The sequence below is a fragment of the Colobus angolensis genome, unplaced genomic scaffold, assembly GCF_000951035.1.
Source record: "Colobus angolensis palliatus isolate OR3802 unplaced genomic scaffold, Cang.pa_1.0 Scaffold39, whole genome shotgun sequence".
NCBI lineage: Eukaryota > Metazoa > Chordata > Mammalia > Primates > Cercopithecidae > Colobus > Colobus angolensis.
In genome coordinates, this window is record NW_012117265.1 from 4,092,697 (window position 1) to 4,106,785 (window position 14,089).

Here is a 14,089-nt window from a genome sequence, read left to right on the forward strand (position 1 = left end):
GTTTTCCAGGCTGGAGTACTAGTGGTGCAAACATGGCTTATTGCATCCTCAACTTCTGGGCTCAAATGATCCTCCTGCCTCTGCCCTCCAGAGTAGCTGAGGCTACAAGTGTGCAGCCTGCACCCAGCTAATTATTCTTTTTTTGGTAGAGATGGGGTCTGTGTCACCTAGGCTGATTTCAAGCTCCTAGGCTTAAGTGATCCTTCTGCCTTAGAAAACACAATTTTTCAACCGTACTTGAAAGAGTCCTAAAACTTGACCATAATATTAGATGTAACAGTTGGGACTGAAATCAGCTGAAAGAGGAACTTCCCACAAGAGTGGTTTAAACCATGTGGCAGTTAATTTTTCTCTTGTAATACAAAACCCAGAGATAAGCAATACAGGATTGGTGCAACCAGATAATACTGTATCTCCCCTGTTGTTTCATTTAGTATCCTTTCTCTGTCCTCCTCTTGGTGTATATATTTTCTAGGAAATAAGGGATAAGACAGAGGGCAAATAGTTAAGAAAAAAATACCAGATGAGATAGTCCCATTTCCATGAGCTTCCTCAGAAGCTGTATCCAGTGACTTCTGCCTACTTTGCATGGGCTAGGGATGTGGACATATTTGGCCACTCACAGCTGTAAGGAAAGCTGGGTGAAAACTGTCCACATTGCTAGCTTGAACTAAATAGTAAATTTTATTACTTTAACAAGGGAGGAATGGGTATCGAGACAGCAACTAGTTCTGTCTGCCTCAGTACATCAGTGTCCAGCAATTAATTATGTTCAAATCTGTATCACAAAGAATCTACAAATTGAAGACCATGTATTCTGTTCACAATGGAATTAAACTGAAAAGATAAGTATAGATCTTATACTTAATAAGTTGTGACACATATAAGAATGAAATACTGATAAAAACAATCAGCGCTATAACATTTATAAGGTTTGTCCCAGTGTAACAGCCAGCCAGAGTTGGGCCAGAAGGCTGTTTCCATGTGGCCATAACAGGGCTTCTCTGCAATGTATGTTCTAAAGTGAGAAAGGAGGCATGAGGGGCAACAAACACTTTCCTGTCATCATCTCATTCATGGAGTTCCTGGCCAGTGTGGATTCGCTTGTGCATTATAAGGTTAGTGCTTGTGCTAAAGGCTTTTTCACACTGAATACATTTATAAGGCTTCTCTCCAGTGTGAGTTCTCACGTGTACCCTCAGGCAAGAGGAATTCCTAAAGGCCTTCCCACATTCTTTACACTCATAGGTTTTCTCACCAGTGTGAGTTCTCTTGTGCACAATAAGGTAAGAGCTTGTGCTAAAGGATTTTCCACACTGGTTACACTCATAAGGCTTCTCTCCAGTGTGAGAGCGTATGTGTTTCTTAAGGGATGACTGATCAATGAAGGCTTTTCCACAGTCACTGCATTCATATGGTTTCTCTCCAGTGTGGGTTCTCACATGTTTCTGAAGGGATGAAGGAACAGTGAAAGCCTTCCCACATTGTTTACAGTCATAGGGTTTCTCTCCAGTGTGAGTTCTTTTGTGCACATTCAGATGAGAGCTCTGGCTAAAGGATTTTCCACAGTGATCACATTCATAAGGCTTCTCTCCAGTATGAGATCTCATGTGTTTCTTAAGGGAAGACCGAAAAATGAAGGCTTTCCCACACTCACTGCATTCATAGGACCTCTTTCCAGTGTGAGTTCTGACACAGTTCTGAAGGGTGCCATAGTCACTGCATTCATTGCCTTTCTCTCCAGTAGGTATTTGCTTATGTAGTGAGCAGGAAGAGTATAGGCTGAAGGACGTATCACATTGATCATACTCATGACACTTCTCTCTTGTGGGAGTTCTTAAGTGTTTCCCAAGGGATGACTCTTGATTGAAAGCTTTTCCACAATCAGTAAATTCAAGAGTGTTTTCTCCAATGTGAATGCTCACATGACTCCTAAGAGTTGACGGATGGTTGAAGACTTTGCCATACTCTGTATATTTATAGCATTTCTCTCCCTTGCAATATCTTGTACAAATAAAGAGAGTGTTCTTTCTGAATTTCCCACAATGGTTACACTCCAGGGAGTTCTTACCAGGTTGATTTTCTGCCTATTGAAAAGGGAGTAAGTAGTGACTAAAGGCTTTTTCACTTTCACCTTATTCACAGGAATTCTCTTCCATGAGGATTCTGCCATATATAGGAAGCACATGATCATAACTGACATGTTTACCATTTTCAGTATGTGCATATGACTTTTGCCCTATTAGCTTTTTCAAGTTGAATAAGCCCAGTCCTCTGTCCAAGGCTCTATTCCTTCCCAGCAAAGGGCTTCTTTAATATAGTTTTTCTAATAGTGAAGAATGAATGAATTATGTACTAAATACTTAACATTAAAATCGTATTTAAGTAAATGTTTACTTGTGGTTATTCTCTGTGAGCCAGCAAGTGTTAACTTAGGTTTACAGATTTCTCCAATTTCATGAAAATCAAACTCTCTCCTGAGATAGCTTGGTGCCTGAACTCTTACCCCTGCTTTGGGTGCTGATGTTTTAACTCACTGAAATTCCCAGACGACTTCTACAAAGACCAGGAATAATTCCGAGTTAAGTCTTACCATGTTTATGCCATTGGATGTTTTTCCCCCAGGAATGTTCTGCATAGCAATTACATCTTTTGATTTAAGTTGAATTTCCCAGTCTGAAATAGCACAGAAAAATTTTTATAATTATTGGGAGAAAAGGTTGGGATGAAAGAAAAAGGGAGCAAGACCCTATAGATTTGTTTTCAAATAGTATCTTGCAAGTAGAGAAATATGAGAGAGAAGACACAACCAGTGATTCACCAGTGATAGGAACAAGCAGTAGAAATGGGAGGTATTTTAGTTGGAAAGGATTGTGGAGGTTGGGAAATAAGACAGTATCTGGAAAATAGGGAGAACTAAAAGGCATTCATGGAAATGTTACATTTAAAGAGGGATTAAAACTTTTCTCGGAGACCAAATTAACACATGAATGATTGGACAGATGGTGAAACAGGAAGGAAGCTCATGTAATGGCCTCAGATTTCTTTTCCTGCACTGAGTGACATTTCCAAATGTACCAACCCTCAATGGCCAAGGCCGTACTCTGTTCTGCCCAGGGCTCACCTGCACAGTCACCTTGTAGAATTCCTCTTTCATCTGTCTTCAGCTCTTCTTGATCCACCTTGGAGATCAGACTGTGTCTGCAGAGCTGATACCCTGCTCGTGCAGAAAGAGAGGATGTGGGAGAAATATGTAAGAATTAAATATTCCACAAAACTAACTGCCATACTTTGACTTTATTTTTTTTTTTTATTTTTATTTTTGGAGACGGAGTCTAGCTCTGTCGCCCAGGCTGGAGTGCAGTGGCGCGATCTCGGCTCACTGCAAGCTCCGCCTCCCGGGTTTACGCCATTCTCCTGCCTCAGCCTCCCGAGTAGCTGGGACTACAGGCACCCGCCACCACGCCCGGCTAGTTTTTGTATTTTTTAGTAGAGACGGGGTTTCACCGTGTAGCTCAGGATGGTCTCGATCTCCTGACCTTGTGATCCACCCGTCTCGGCCTCCCAAAGTGCTGGGATTACAGGCTTGAGCCACCGCGCCCGGCCTACTTTGACTTTAATTAAAGGAATGCTAAAATAGTCAAGTGCAGCTTTAGGAACAGCAAAACAATCAGAGCTGAGTTCGTTCTTTCACAAAGACCAAAAAGCATAGTCCATGCCCTATACGGAAGTGACCCTTGAAACCTATACACAAGATCAGAGACAGATCACAAATTACCTAAAGCTATTAGTGACAGAGAAAATGAAATCAGTGCATTTTCATGGGAAGCCACTGGACTGCCCCCTCAAGGGCAGGGACCATTCGTTTTGTGGTTAACCACTGTAGTGCCGTTCTTTTCACAGATTCTGGAATACAATATGCGCTTAAGAACTATTTGCTACATAAACAAATGAAGGAATGAGGCCAGCCTTACCCACTGAGGCCAGGTTCCTAAAGTTCTCCAGCATCACATCTTTGTATAGATTTTTTTGAGCAGGGTCCAGCAATGCCCACTCCTCCTGGGAAAAGTCCACTGCTACTTCCCGGAAGGTCACGGAGTTCTAAAACATCACATACATATTCTGGCTCAGCCGATGACCATTTTTGACAATATACCAGGAGAAAGGTGGGTGAGGCTGACAGGACTGGAGAGAAGACCCAGGGCACTGGAAACTCAGACATACATCAGAGGCCTTCTATTAATTTGCCTTAAAGCTGACTTCTCAGAACTCTCTTTAAATCCTACTCCCTGGGCCATTTCATTCAGGGTCATGGTCAAAACAGCTTTTCTAAAATATGATTGGCTTGATCTTTGCACAGTGAGGCTGTAAGGACTCTCTTGATCTTATTCAGATCCAGTATAGATAGGGTATACTGTAGGAATGCAAGAAATACTTGAGAAATGATAAACAGTTTTCCTAGTAAAAGTCTTCGTTTACAGCACTCACTAAAGCATGGAATTCATACTCAAAAATATGGAAGAATATCTGGAGAAAGTTAACAAATGTGGGAACACAAGCCTTTCCCAGGGATTCCCTCTTCCACATGAAGCAGCCTGGGAACTGCGGAAGATGAAGCCAGCTCAGATTGGGCTGTGAAGCTTCAGGTCAGGGGCAAGAGATGTGTTCTTTCCAGGAATGGCAGTGTGCTTTTGGAAATCGAGAAATTTCTTGTGTACCTGTGACCAGGCTGTCAGCCACCTTGCAGCCATTCTTCCTCCTGCAGGTTTCCTTCCTGGCTGGGCAGAGTCCTAAGCAGGCAGAGCTAGAGGAGAAAATAGAAGCCATTAGAGTCTAGGCCTGCTAGATACTCAACACTAGCAGGCTTGGAAGCTGCTTCATACTAAAGAGTATACACACAGAGTTTAGTTACAATTTGTCTCCTTATCCAAGAACACAGTATATCCTCAAATTAGAAATATAGTATGCATTTTTCATTTTTTCTTATTTGACTTTTTTCTAGCCTGAACCACTAAAAAGGCTTATGACTGCTAACAGCTCAGGAGGAATGAGCCTCTAAAGTACAAAACTCTCTCTGAATACCATTTACCCATGACAGAAACCAGGACTCACTGGGGAAATAGCTGAGTCTGGTATAGAATAAGAAATCTTCAAGATGAGTTTGGAATATCTTATATCGCACCTCACTTTCCTCATTGTTAGAATAGGACAGACTTCATAGGGTTGGGCTGAGTTAATATCCCTAAATTACTTACAATAATAATGAGTAACTTGTAAGGACCATAAAGGTGAGCACATTTGCATTTCATAATAAAAGGGTGACATTCCAGAACAACATTTAGTACACTTAGCTGTATATGTGAAGTCATCAAAATCTGCTGCAAATCTTCCAGGACTCTGTCTTCTTAACTCAGTAGCCTACCTTCAAGGCCCAGTTTGCCTGCCCGATTTTACTTTTTAAACTTTTTTGTTATAAACGAAGACACATATGCATTAATCTAGGCCTACATAGGGTTAGGATCATGAATATCACTGTCTTACACCTTCTATCGTGTCCCATTTAAGGTATTCAGGGGCAGTAACACGCATGGAGCTGACATCTATGGTGACAACGCCTTCTGGAATCTCTTCTGAAGCATCTGCTTGAGGCTGTTTTTGAGTTAACTCTTGTTTTTTAGTAAGTAGAAGGAATACACTCTAAAATAACACAAATAGTATAAAAATAATATAAACCAGTAATGTGGTCACTTATTACTATTATACATTATTATGTACTGCACATAATCTGTACTGTACATAATCATATATACTACTGTTACATGACTGACAGTGCAGGATTAAACCACGACATGTGAGTAATGTGCTTTACAATGTTACACTGGCTATGTCACTAGGTGATTGGAATTTTTTTAGCACCATTATGTTATGAGACCACTGTCACATATGTAGTCCATCACTGACCAAAATGTCTTTATGCAGTGCATGACTGTACTACCAACCAAGAATGTTTTATCTGCCAAAAATGGCCTTCAGAAATGAAGAGATAAAAACTTCCTTGGACAAACAAAAGATGAAGGGCTTCATGAGTAATGGAGCTGATTTATAGGAAATAGTAAATTCTTCAGCTTAAAAGAAAAGACACTTAGTAACATGAAAACATAAAATTATAAAACCCACTGGGATAAAGGTAATTATACACTCAATCCAGATTACCCTAATACTGCAACAGTAGTATCTAAATAACTTTTAACTCAAGTATAAAAGATTAAAAAATAAAAATATTAAAAAGTTATAATAATTTGTTAATACACAATATAGAAAGACGTAAATTGTGACATCAAAAACATAAAATGTGGGAAATGGAAGTAAGAGTATAAATTGTATGCAATCAAAGCTAAGCTGTTAACAGCTTAAAACAGACTATTAAAACTACAGGATGTTTTAAGCTTCATAGCAGCCACAAAGCAAGAACCTATATTATGGAGAAAAGAGAAAGGAATCAAAGCATATCACTAAAGAAAGTCATCAAATCACAAAGGAAGGGAGGAAGAAAGGAACAAAAACATCTGTACAACAGCCACAAAAGAATGAACAAAATGGCAACAGTAAGTACTTATCAATAATTACTTTAAATATAAATGTACTCAGGAGGCTGAGGCGGGAGGATCACTTGAGAGCAGGCAGGAGTTTGAGACCAGCCTAGGCAACATAGCAAGACCACATCTCTACAGAAAATAATTTTAAAAAATTATCTGGGTGTGGTGGCATCTGCCTGTAGTTCCAGCTATTTGGTGGGCTAGGGTGGGAGGATCGCTTGAACTTGGGAGTGGTCAGAGTATGATCATGCCACTGCACTCCAGCCTGGGTGACAGAAATCCTATCTCCTTAAAGCAAACAAAAAAGTAAATGGATTAAATTCTCTAGTCAAAACACATAGTAACTGACTGGATTAAAAAAGAAAGACCTAAGGTATATGCTGCCTACAAGAAACTCACTATAGCTTTAAGAATGCATGTATCCTGAAAGTAAAAAGATGGGAAAAGACATTCCACGTAAATGGGAACCAAAGAGAGCAAGGGTGAGTAGGAAAGATCTTATATAGCTTAATGTTACACCTCAAGTTACTAGAAAAAGCAGCAGCTAAGCCCAAAGTCAGCAGAAGGAAAAAAGAAACTAAGCCCAAAGCCAGTAGAAGGAAGGAAATTAATAATAAAGATCATAGCAGAAATAAATGAGAAAGAGACAAGACAACAGAAAAGATCGATGAAACTGAAAGTTGGTTGTATGAAAAGATAAACCAACAAAAACCTTTAGCCAGACTACCTAAGATTAAAATAGACAAGACTGAAGTAAAATTAGAAATGAAAGAGAAGGCATTACAACTGATAACTACAGAAATACAAAGGATCGTGAGACTATAATGAAACATTATATGCCACAAAATTGGATAATCTAGAATAAATGGATAAATTCCTAAAAACATATAACCTGCTAAGACTGAATCATAAATAGAAAACCTGACAAGATCAATAAGAGTACAGAGATTAAATCAGTGAGGAAAAATCTTCCATCAAAGAAAAGCCTAGGACCTGGTGGCTTCACTGTTGAATTCTACCAAACATTTAAAGAATAATCCTTCTCAAACTTTTCCAAAAAAATGGAAGAGGAGCCCAACCAAGCTCTTCATCAAACTCATTTTATGAGGTCAGCATTACACGGATACCAAAGCCAGAAAAAAACACTGTAACAGCAAAAAACTACAAGCCAATATCCCTACTGAAAATAGATGCAAAACTCCTCAATAAAATACTAGCAAACCATATTCAACAGTACATTAAAAGGATCATATACCATGATCAAGTGGGATTTATCCCAGAAATTCAAGGATAGTTCAAGATATGCAAAATCAGCCGGGCGCGGTGGCTCAAGCCTGTAATCCCAGCACTTTGGGAGGCCGAGACGGGCGGATCACGAGGTCAGGAGATCGAGACCATCCTGGCTAACACGGTGAAACCCCGTCTCCACTAAAAAAAATACAAAAAACTAGCCGGGCGTAGTGGCGGGCACCTGTAGTCGCAGCTACTCGGGAGGCTGAGGCAGGAGAATGGCGTAAACCTGGGAGGCGGAGCTTGCAGTGAGCTGAGATCTGGCCACCGCACTCCAGCCTGGGCGACAGAGCGAGACTCCATCTCAAAAAAAAAGGTTAATCAGTTTAAAAACCAATTTTTAGAAATGAAAAATAAACCCACTGAAATGAGAAATTCAATGCCAGTATTAACTACTAGATTAGAACTTTGATAGCACTATTAGATGAAAACCTAGCGATTTTCTTGAATTAGTGAAAGACACTAACCTTTGGGTACTGGAAGTATTATAAGCCCCAAGCTGAATACATAAAAAGAAATCCATATCTAATTTCATTATAGATTTTTCTTCCTTAGTATTTGATTTTTTTCCATAATTTCCAAAGGAGCTAGGGGAAAAACACACGTCACCTATAAAAGGAAAAACAGAATGATAGCTGACGTCTCAACAGCAACAATGGACATCAGAAGAAAGCAGGACTATGTCTTCAGTGTGCTGAGAAAAAAATAACTTATCAACCTAGAATGCTAGACAGTTCAACTATCTAGCTGCTCTTTATAGGAAATACAAAGATAACCAGCAATGAAATGAATGAAGCAATGAAAACAAACCAGTCAGCAAAATCCAAATATTATGTGGGACATTTTAAGAACAAATAACTTTATTCCTTTAATAAATCAGTGGATTAAAAAAATGAAAAGGGAGGAGGAAGAGAACAGACACAACAGAAACTTAAGGGGTATAAAATAAAAAAAAATGGGGACCCTGTTAAGCTTCTCATTTGAACAAACCAAACGTAAAAAGATATTCTGTAGCCAATCACGGAACATCAAGACTTTGTTAGTTGGGATAATGGAGTAGTGGTGATGAACCAACTAGAGATGCACAGTTAGTAATTTACTGAAGAAATGACAGGATGTCTGGAATTTGCTTTAAAAACAAATCTTGGGGAAAAAAACAGCATTATCCAATAATATTTATTTGCAGTAACCACTAATACAGTAATCACTAATCATGTATGGACAGCTACTGAACACTTGAAATGAGGTTAGTGTTAAACTTTAAGCATTTAAACTTCAATAGCCACACGAGGCTAGTGGCTACTGTATTGGACAGCTAAGGGCTAGATGATGCAAGATGAGCAAAATATTGGTAACTGTCAAAGCTGGGTGTTAAGGACATGAGAATTCATTATACAGTCAGCCCGCTACACGACCACAGATCAAAAATATGTGGAAAAAAAGATAAATGCTTCTGTCTGTACCGAACATGCAGACTTTCCCCCTTGCTATTATTCCTTAAACAATACAGCATAACTATTTATGGTCCAGCACAGTGGCTCACACTAGTAATCCCAGCACTTTGGGAAGCTGGGGCAGGAGGATGCCTTGAAGTCAGGAGTTCAAGACTAGCCTGGGCAATAAAGCAGAACCCTGTCTCTACAAATATATATTATTATTATTATTTTTTAAGTTATCCAGGTGTGGTAGTGCATGCCTGTGGTCCCAGCCACTTGGGAGGCTGAGGTGGGAGGATTACCTGAGTCCAGGAGTTTCACGCTGCAGTGAGCTATGATCACAACACTGCACTCCAGCCTGAGCAACAGAATGAGACTCCATCTCTTAAAAAAAAAACAAAAAACCAACCAACCACTTACATAACACTTATTGTACTAGGTACTAAAAGTAATCTAGGGATGACTTAAAGTAAATGGGAGGGAAAACATAGCATTTATGGGAGGGTGTGTATAGGTTATATGCAAATAAAATGCGATTTTATATAAGGAATTTGTGACTGTGGAGTTTGGAAGCCCTGTGGGGACCAGTCCCCCATGGATACGACAGTTACCAATATTTTGCTCATCCAGGAACCAGTCCCCCATGGATACGAGAGACACCTGTACTATTCTACTTCTGTGGAGAATTAAAAATTTTCATGATTAAAAGCTTAAAAAATATACAAGGACAGTTAAACAAAGGCATTTTAAAATAAAGACCTGAGACAACGTACCCATCAAAAAAGACCATCACAGAAGTAAATTAAAAGTACTTCAGGAGATAGGAATGTTAAGTAGAATGAACACAGGTAAAATGGATAAAATTAAAGAAACCTTTATTATATAAAATGATAATAATATCCAATTTGTGAGATGGAAAAATAAGCTCAATCCTAATACTAAATAATATATAAATTGGGAAGGAGGTGACTGAGTTGTATGTTCCTCGTATTCTTCCACTGCGGACTCACAATATTGATTGATTAGCTTTAGACTGTAAGTATGCATGATAAAATAGGGTAAAAATTCAAAGGATGGATATAATGAGTTTAACTCACAGTCTAGAAGACAAAATAGAATTAGGTTAAAAAAAAAAACCTCAATTCCAAAGGTAAGAAAAATAAGGGAAATGAAACAAAAAAATAGGTCAAATGAAAAGTACAATGTAGTAAGATGGTAGAAAATGTCTGACTTTATCAGTAAGTGTACAAATGGGCTAAATTCTGCAGTTTAAAAAGACTGTCCTGGTAGATTAAGATAAACTCCAGCTCTATGTTATTTCATTAGATGCACTGAAACCCACAACAACACATAAAAACTGAGTCTCGCCAAGGTGGAGTGGATCACCTGAGGTCAGGGGTTTGAGACCAGCCTGACCAACATGGAGAAATCCCGTCTCTACCAAAAAAAAAATACAAAATTTGCCGGGCTTGGTGGTATATGCCTGTAATACCAGCTACTTGGGAGGCTGAGGCAGGAGAATCACTTGAACCCGGGAGGTGGAGGTTGCGGGAGCTGAGATTGCGCCATTGCACTCCAGCCTGGGCAACAAGAGTGAAACTCTGTCTCAAAAAAGAAGGAAAAAAAAAAAAAACTGAGTCTCAAAAATAAGAAAGATATACCAGGTGAATATTAGCCAAAATAAAGTTTGCTAAATTAATTTCATACATTTTAAGACAAAAGGCACTATCAGAGGTAATGACATGAGGATGTAAAGTACCAATTAATCAAGAAGATATAAAATTCTAGTCTCATAAAACTCATAAAGCAGAAGCTAGTACGATTAAAGAAGAAATAACACAAATCATCAACACTTTAAGACTTTCAAACACCGCTCAGCGATAGATCACATAAAAAAAGGATATGAAGATTTGAACAATACAATAAGTATGTTTAATCTAGCACACTGAGGGACACGACTGAATGTATTGAGTATACATACATTCTTTTGAAGCACAAATGAAGTGTTTATAAAAACTGACCATATTGTATGGTAAATATACTGTAAGCTATCTTTCAAAATTTGGTATATAAAACATCGCAAGTGCCCCTTAAATATATACACCTACTATGTGCCCACAAAAATTAAAAATTAAAAAAATTAGAAAAAGATTTGGTATACAGACACGTTCTCTGACATGTCTTAATTTACAATGTAATTAAATTGTAAGTTAATTACAAGAGATTATGTTGAACTAGATGAAACGGCTGTTTTGGTAGTTTAAAACTGTGGTTGAATGTTAGTGGTTTCATATTTTTCAAGCAAATAGAAAAAAGTAACACATTTGGAATACAGAACACATCACACTTCCAAAGAACTTACGGTTTTATAAAAGAATTGCATTAGAAAATACATAATACTATGGTTATTGATTAGTTCTAAGTACCACAACTTGTAGAATGTAGCTAAACTGGTCCATAGGAAAAAAATAAGCTTTATATGTTTATATTAGAAAAGAAGTAAAGTTAAAAATTAACTTAAGCGGTTGGAGCAGGAATAGCAAAAAATACTATGATGAACTAGAAAACAACAGTATCACTCAAGCGACAAACTGGTTCTTTGAAAGCTACTAGGAGAAAAATCAGGCAAAACTCTTCAAACAAAAAGGGAGAAAAACACAACTATAGATGTTGCAGAGATTAAACAAGACATGAATAACTTTAATCAAATTCAAAACTTTCAGGAAATAAATTGATTCCTACAGAAATATAACTTACCAAAACTATGTAGAAATTACAATAAAAAGAACTAGCTGGTGATGGTTGAGTAACACTGTGAATGCAATTAATGCCACTGACTTGTACATTTAAAAATGATTAAAATGGCAAATTTGGCTTTAGATATTTTACCACAATTCAAAACATGTAAAAGAAAGAAGAATCTAGACTGATGCTGTCAGCAGGGCGCTAGGTCTTCCCAGCTTAACTCACTGCCCAGACGTTCTTTTAAAATAGAAAACAAAACTGGATTATTTAGGTATTCACCAAAAAATACCATGCTCAAAGGCTTTATCAGTTATGCCACTCAAAGAAGAAAGAATTCTAGTCTGGATGAAAATCTTCCAGAGATTAGGCATATTTATGAAGACTCTGGTTACTTAAACTACACTTCAATGTAATTCATCACTAATGTTTACATTATATTAGGTATAGATAACTTATCCACTCTATAGGGAAGAGTTGGGTATTTAGAAGGTTTAATATAGCCTTTATGCAAACCCCAGAATTGTGTATGGTTCAAAATGTCACGTTTGCATTTGATTATTCTATTAACAGCAGTTTACAATATTACAAGGGAAAAAAATGGTCACTTTTAAACTAATTTCACAAAACAGTTTAACTTATCAAAGGGATTACAGTGATTAACAGTATAAAAGGAAGAATGTTCTCTGAGATTGGCATACTGATATCAAACATGACAAGGCCACTTTAAGTAAACAAAATTATAGGCAAATTTCAACATAGATTCAGATATTCTAAGGAAAATAAGTCCAAATAAAAAATGTCAATAAATAGGAAAGATAGTACAACAGAATTAAGTTAGGTTTACCAGAGGAATACAAGAGATTCTTACTATTAGAAAATCAATCAATATAATTTGCTTCATTAATAGAGCAAAAGAAAACCAGGATGATCAACTCAAAGTGATAAAAACCAGTATCACATAATGATTTCAAAAATAAATATTTTCAGCCTGAAAACTTTCAGGCTGAATGTAATTCAGCCAGCTTCTTTATTTATTTATTTTTGAGACGGAGTCTTGATCTGTTTCCCAGGCTGGAGTTCAGTGGCACGATCTCTGCTCACTGCAACCTCTGCCTCCCAGATTCAGGCGATTCTCCTGCCTCAGCCTCCCAAGTAGCTGGGACTACAGATGCGTGCCATTATGCCTGGCTATGTTTTTGTATTTTTAGTAGAGATGGGGTTTCACCGTGTTAGCCAGGATGGTCTCCGTCTCCTGACCTCATGATCTGCCCACCTCAGCCTCCCGAAGTGCTGGGATTACAGGCGTGAGCCACTACACCCAGCCTCAGCTGAATTTTTAAAATACAATTCAAAGATGGGCAAAATGACCTGAATGAACATTTTTCTAAAGATAAAAATGTCAACTGCACATGAAAAGATGCTAAATATCATTAGTCACCAGGGACATGCAAATCAAAACCACATTAAGATACCACTTCACACACTAAGGTGAGTGTAATTAAAAAGACAAGTGTTGAGGATGTGAAGAAATTCTGGTTTTTTGTGGAGGGGAGTGAAGTGGTGCTGCCACATTGGAAAACAGCCTGGCATTTCACCAGAAGATTAAACATAAAAGTTCGTCTCATGAACAAGCCATTCCACTCCTAGGTATGTATATACCCAAGAGAAATATTCACAGCAGCATTATTCATAATAGCCAAAGAGGAGAAACAACCCAAATGTCTATCAATTGATGAATGGATAAATGGATAAATGAAAATGTGGTGTATCCATACAATGGACTATCATTTGACAACCGAAAGGAATGAAGGCCAGGCATGGTGGCTCATGCCTGTAATGCTCAGCACTAAGGGAGGCTGTAGTGGGTGGACCACAAGAACCCAGGAGTTCAGACCAGCCTGGTAACACAGTAAGACTCAATCTCTACTAAAAATTAAAAAAATTAGCCGGGTTTGGTGGCCCACACATGTGGTCCTACCTACTCAGGAGGCTGAGGTGGGAGGCTGAACTAGGAAGGTCGAA

The 14,089-nt window shown here is 38.2% G+C and overlaps 1 protein-coding gene across 1 annotated transcript; it reads right to left on the minus strand.

The window, feature by feature from the left end:
- Nucleotides 1-237: 237 nt before the first annotated feature.
- On the minus strand, nucleotides 238-8,495 carry ZNF177 (zinc finger protein 177). The gene is made up of 7 exons (XM_011954907.1): nucleotides 8,354-8,495; nucleotides 6,614-6,725; nucleotides 4,719-4,804; nucleotides 3,975-4,101; nucleotides 3,125-3,217; nucleotides 2,594-2,676; nucleotides 238-1,700 (listed from the first exon to the last, which is right to left on the minus strand). The coding sequence occupies exons 3-7, from the start codon at nucleotides 4,749-4,751 to the stop codon at nucleotides 1,071-1,073; spliced, it is 966 nt and encodes a 321-aa protein (XP_011810297.1). The 5' UTR covers nucleotides 4,752-4,804; nucleotides 6,614-6,725; nucleotides 8,354-8,495; the 3' UTR covers nucleotides 238-1,070.
- Nucleotides 8,496-14,089: the final 5,594 nt, after the last annotated feature.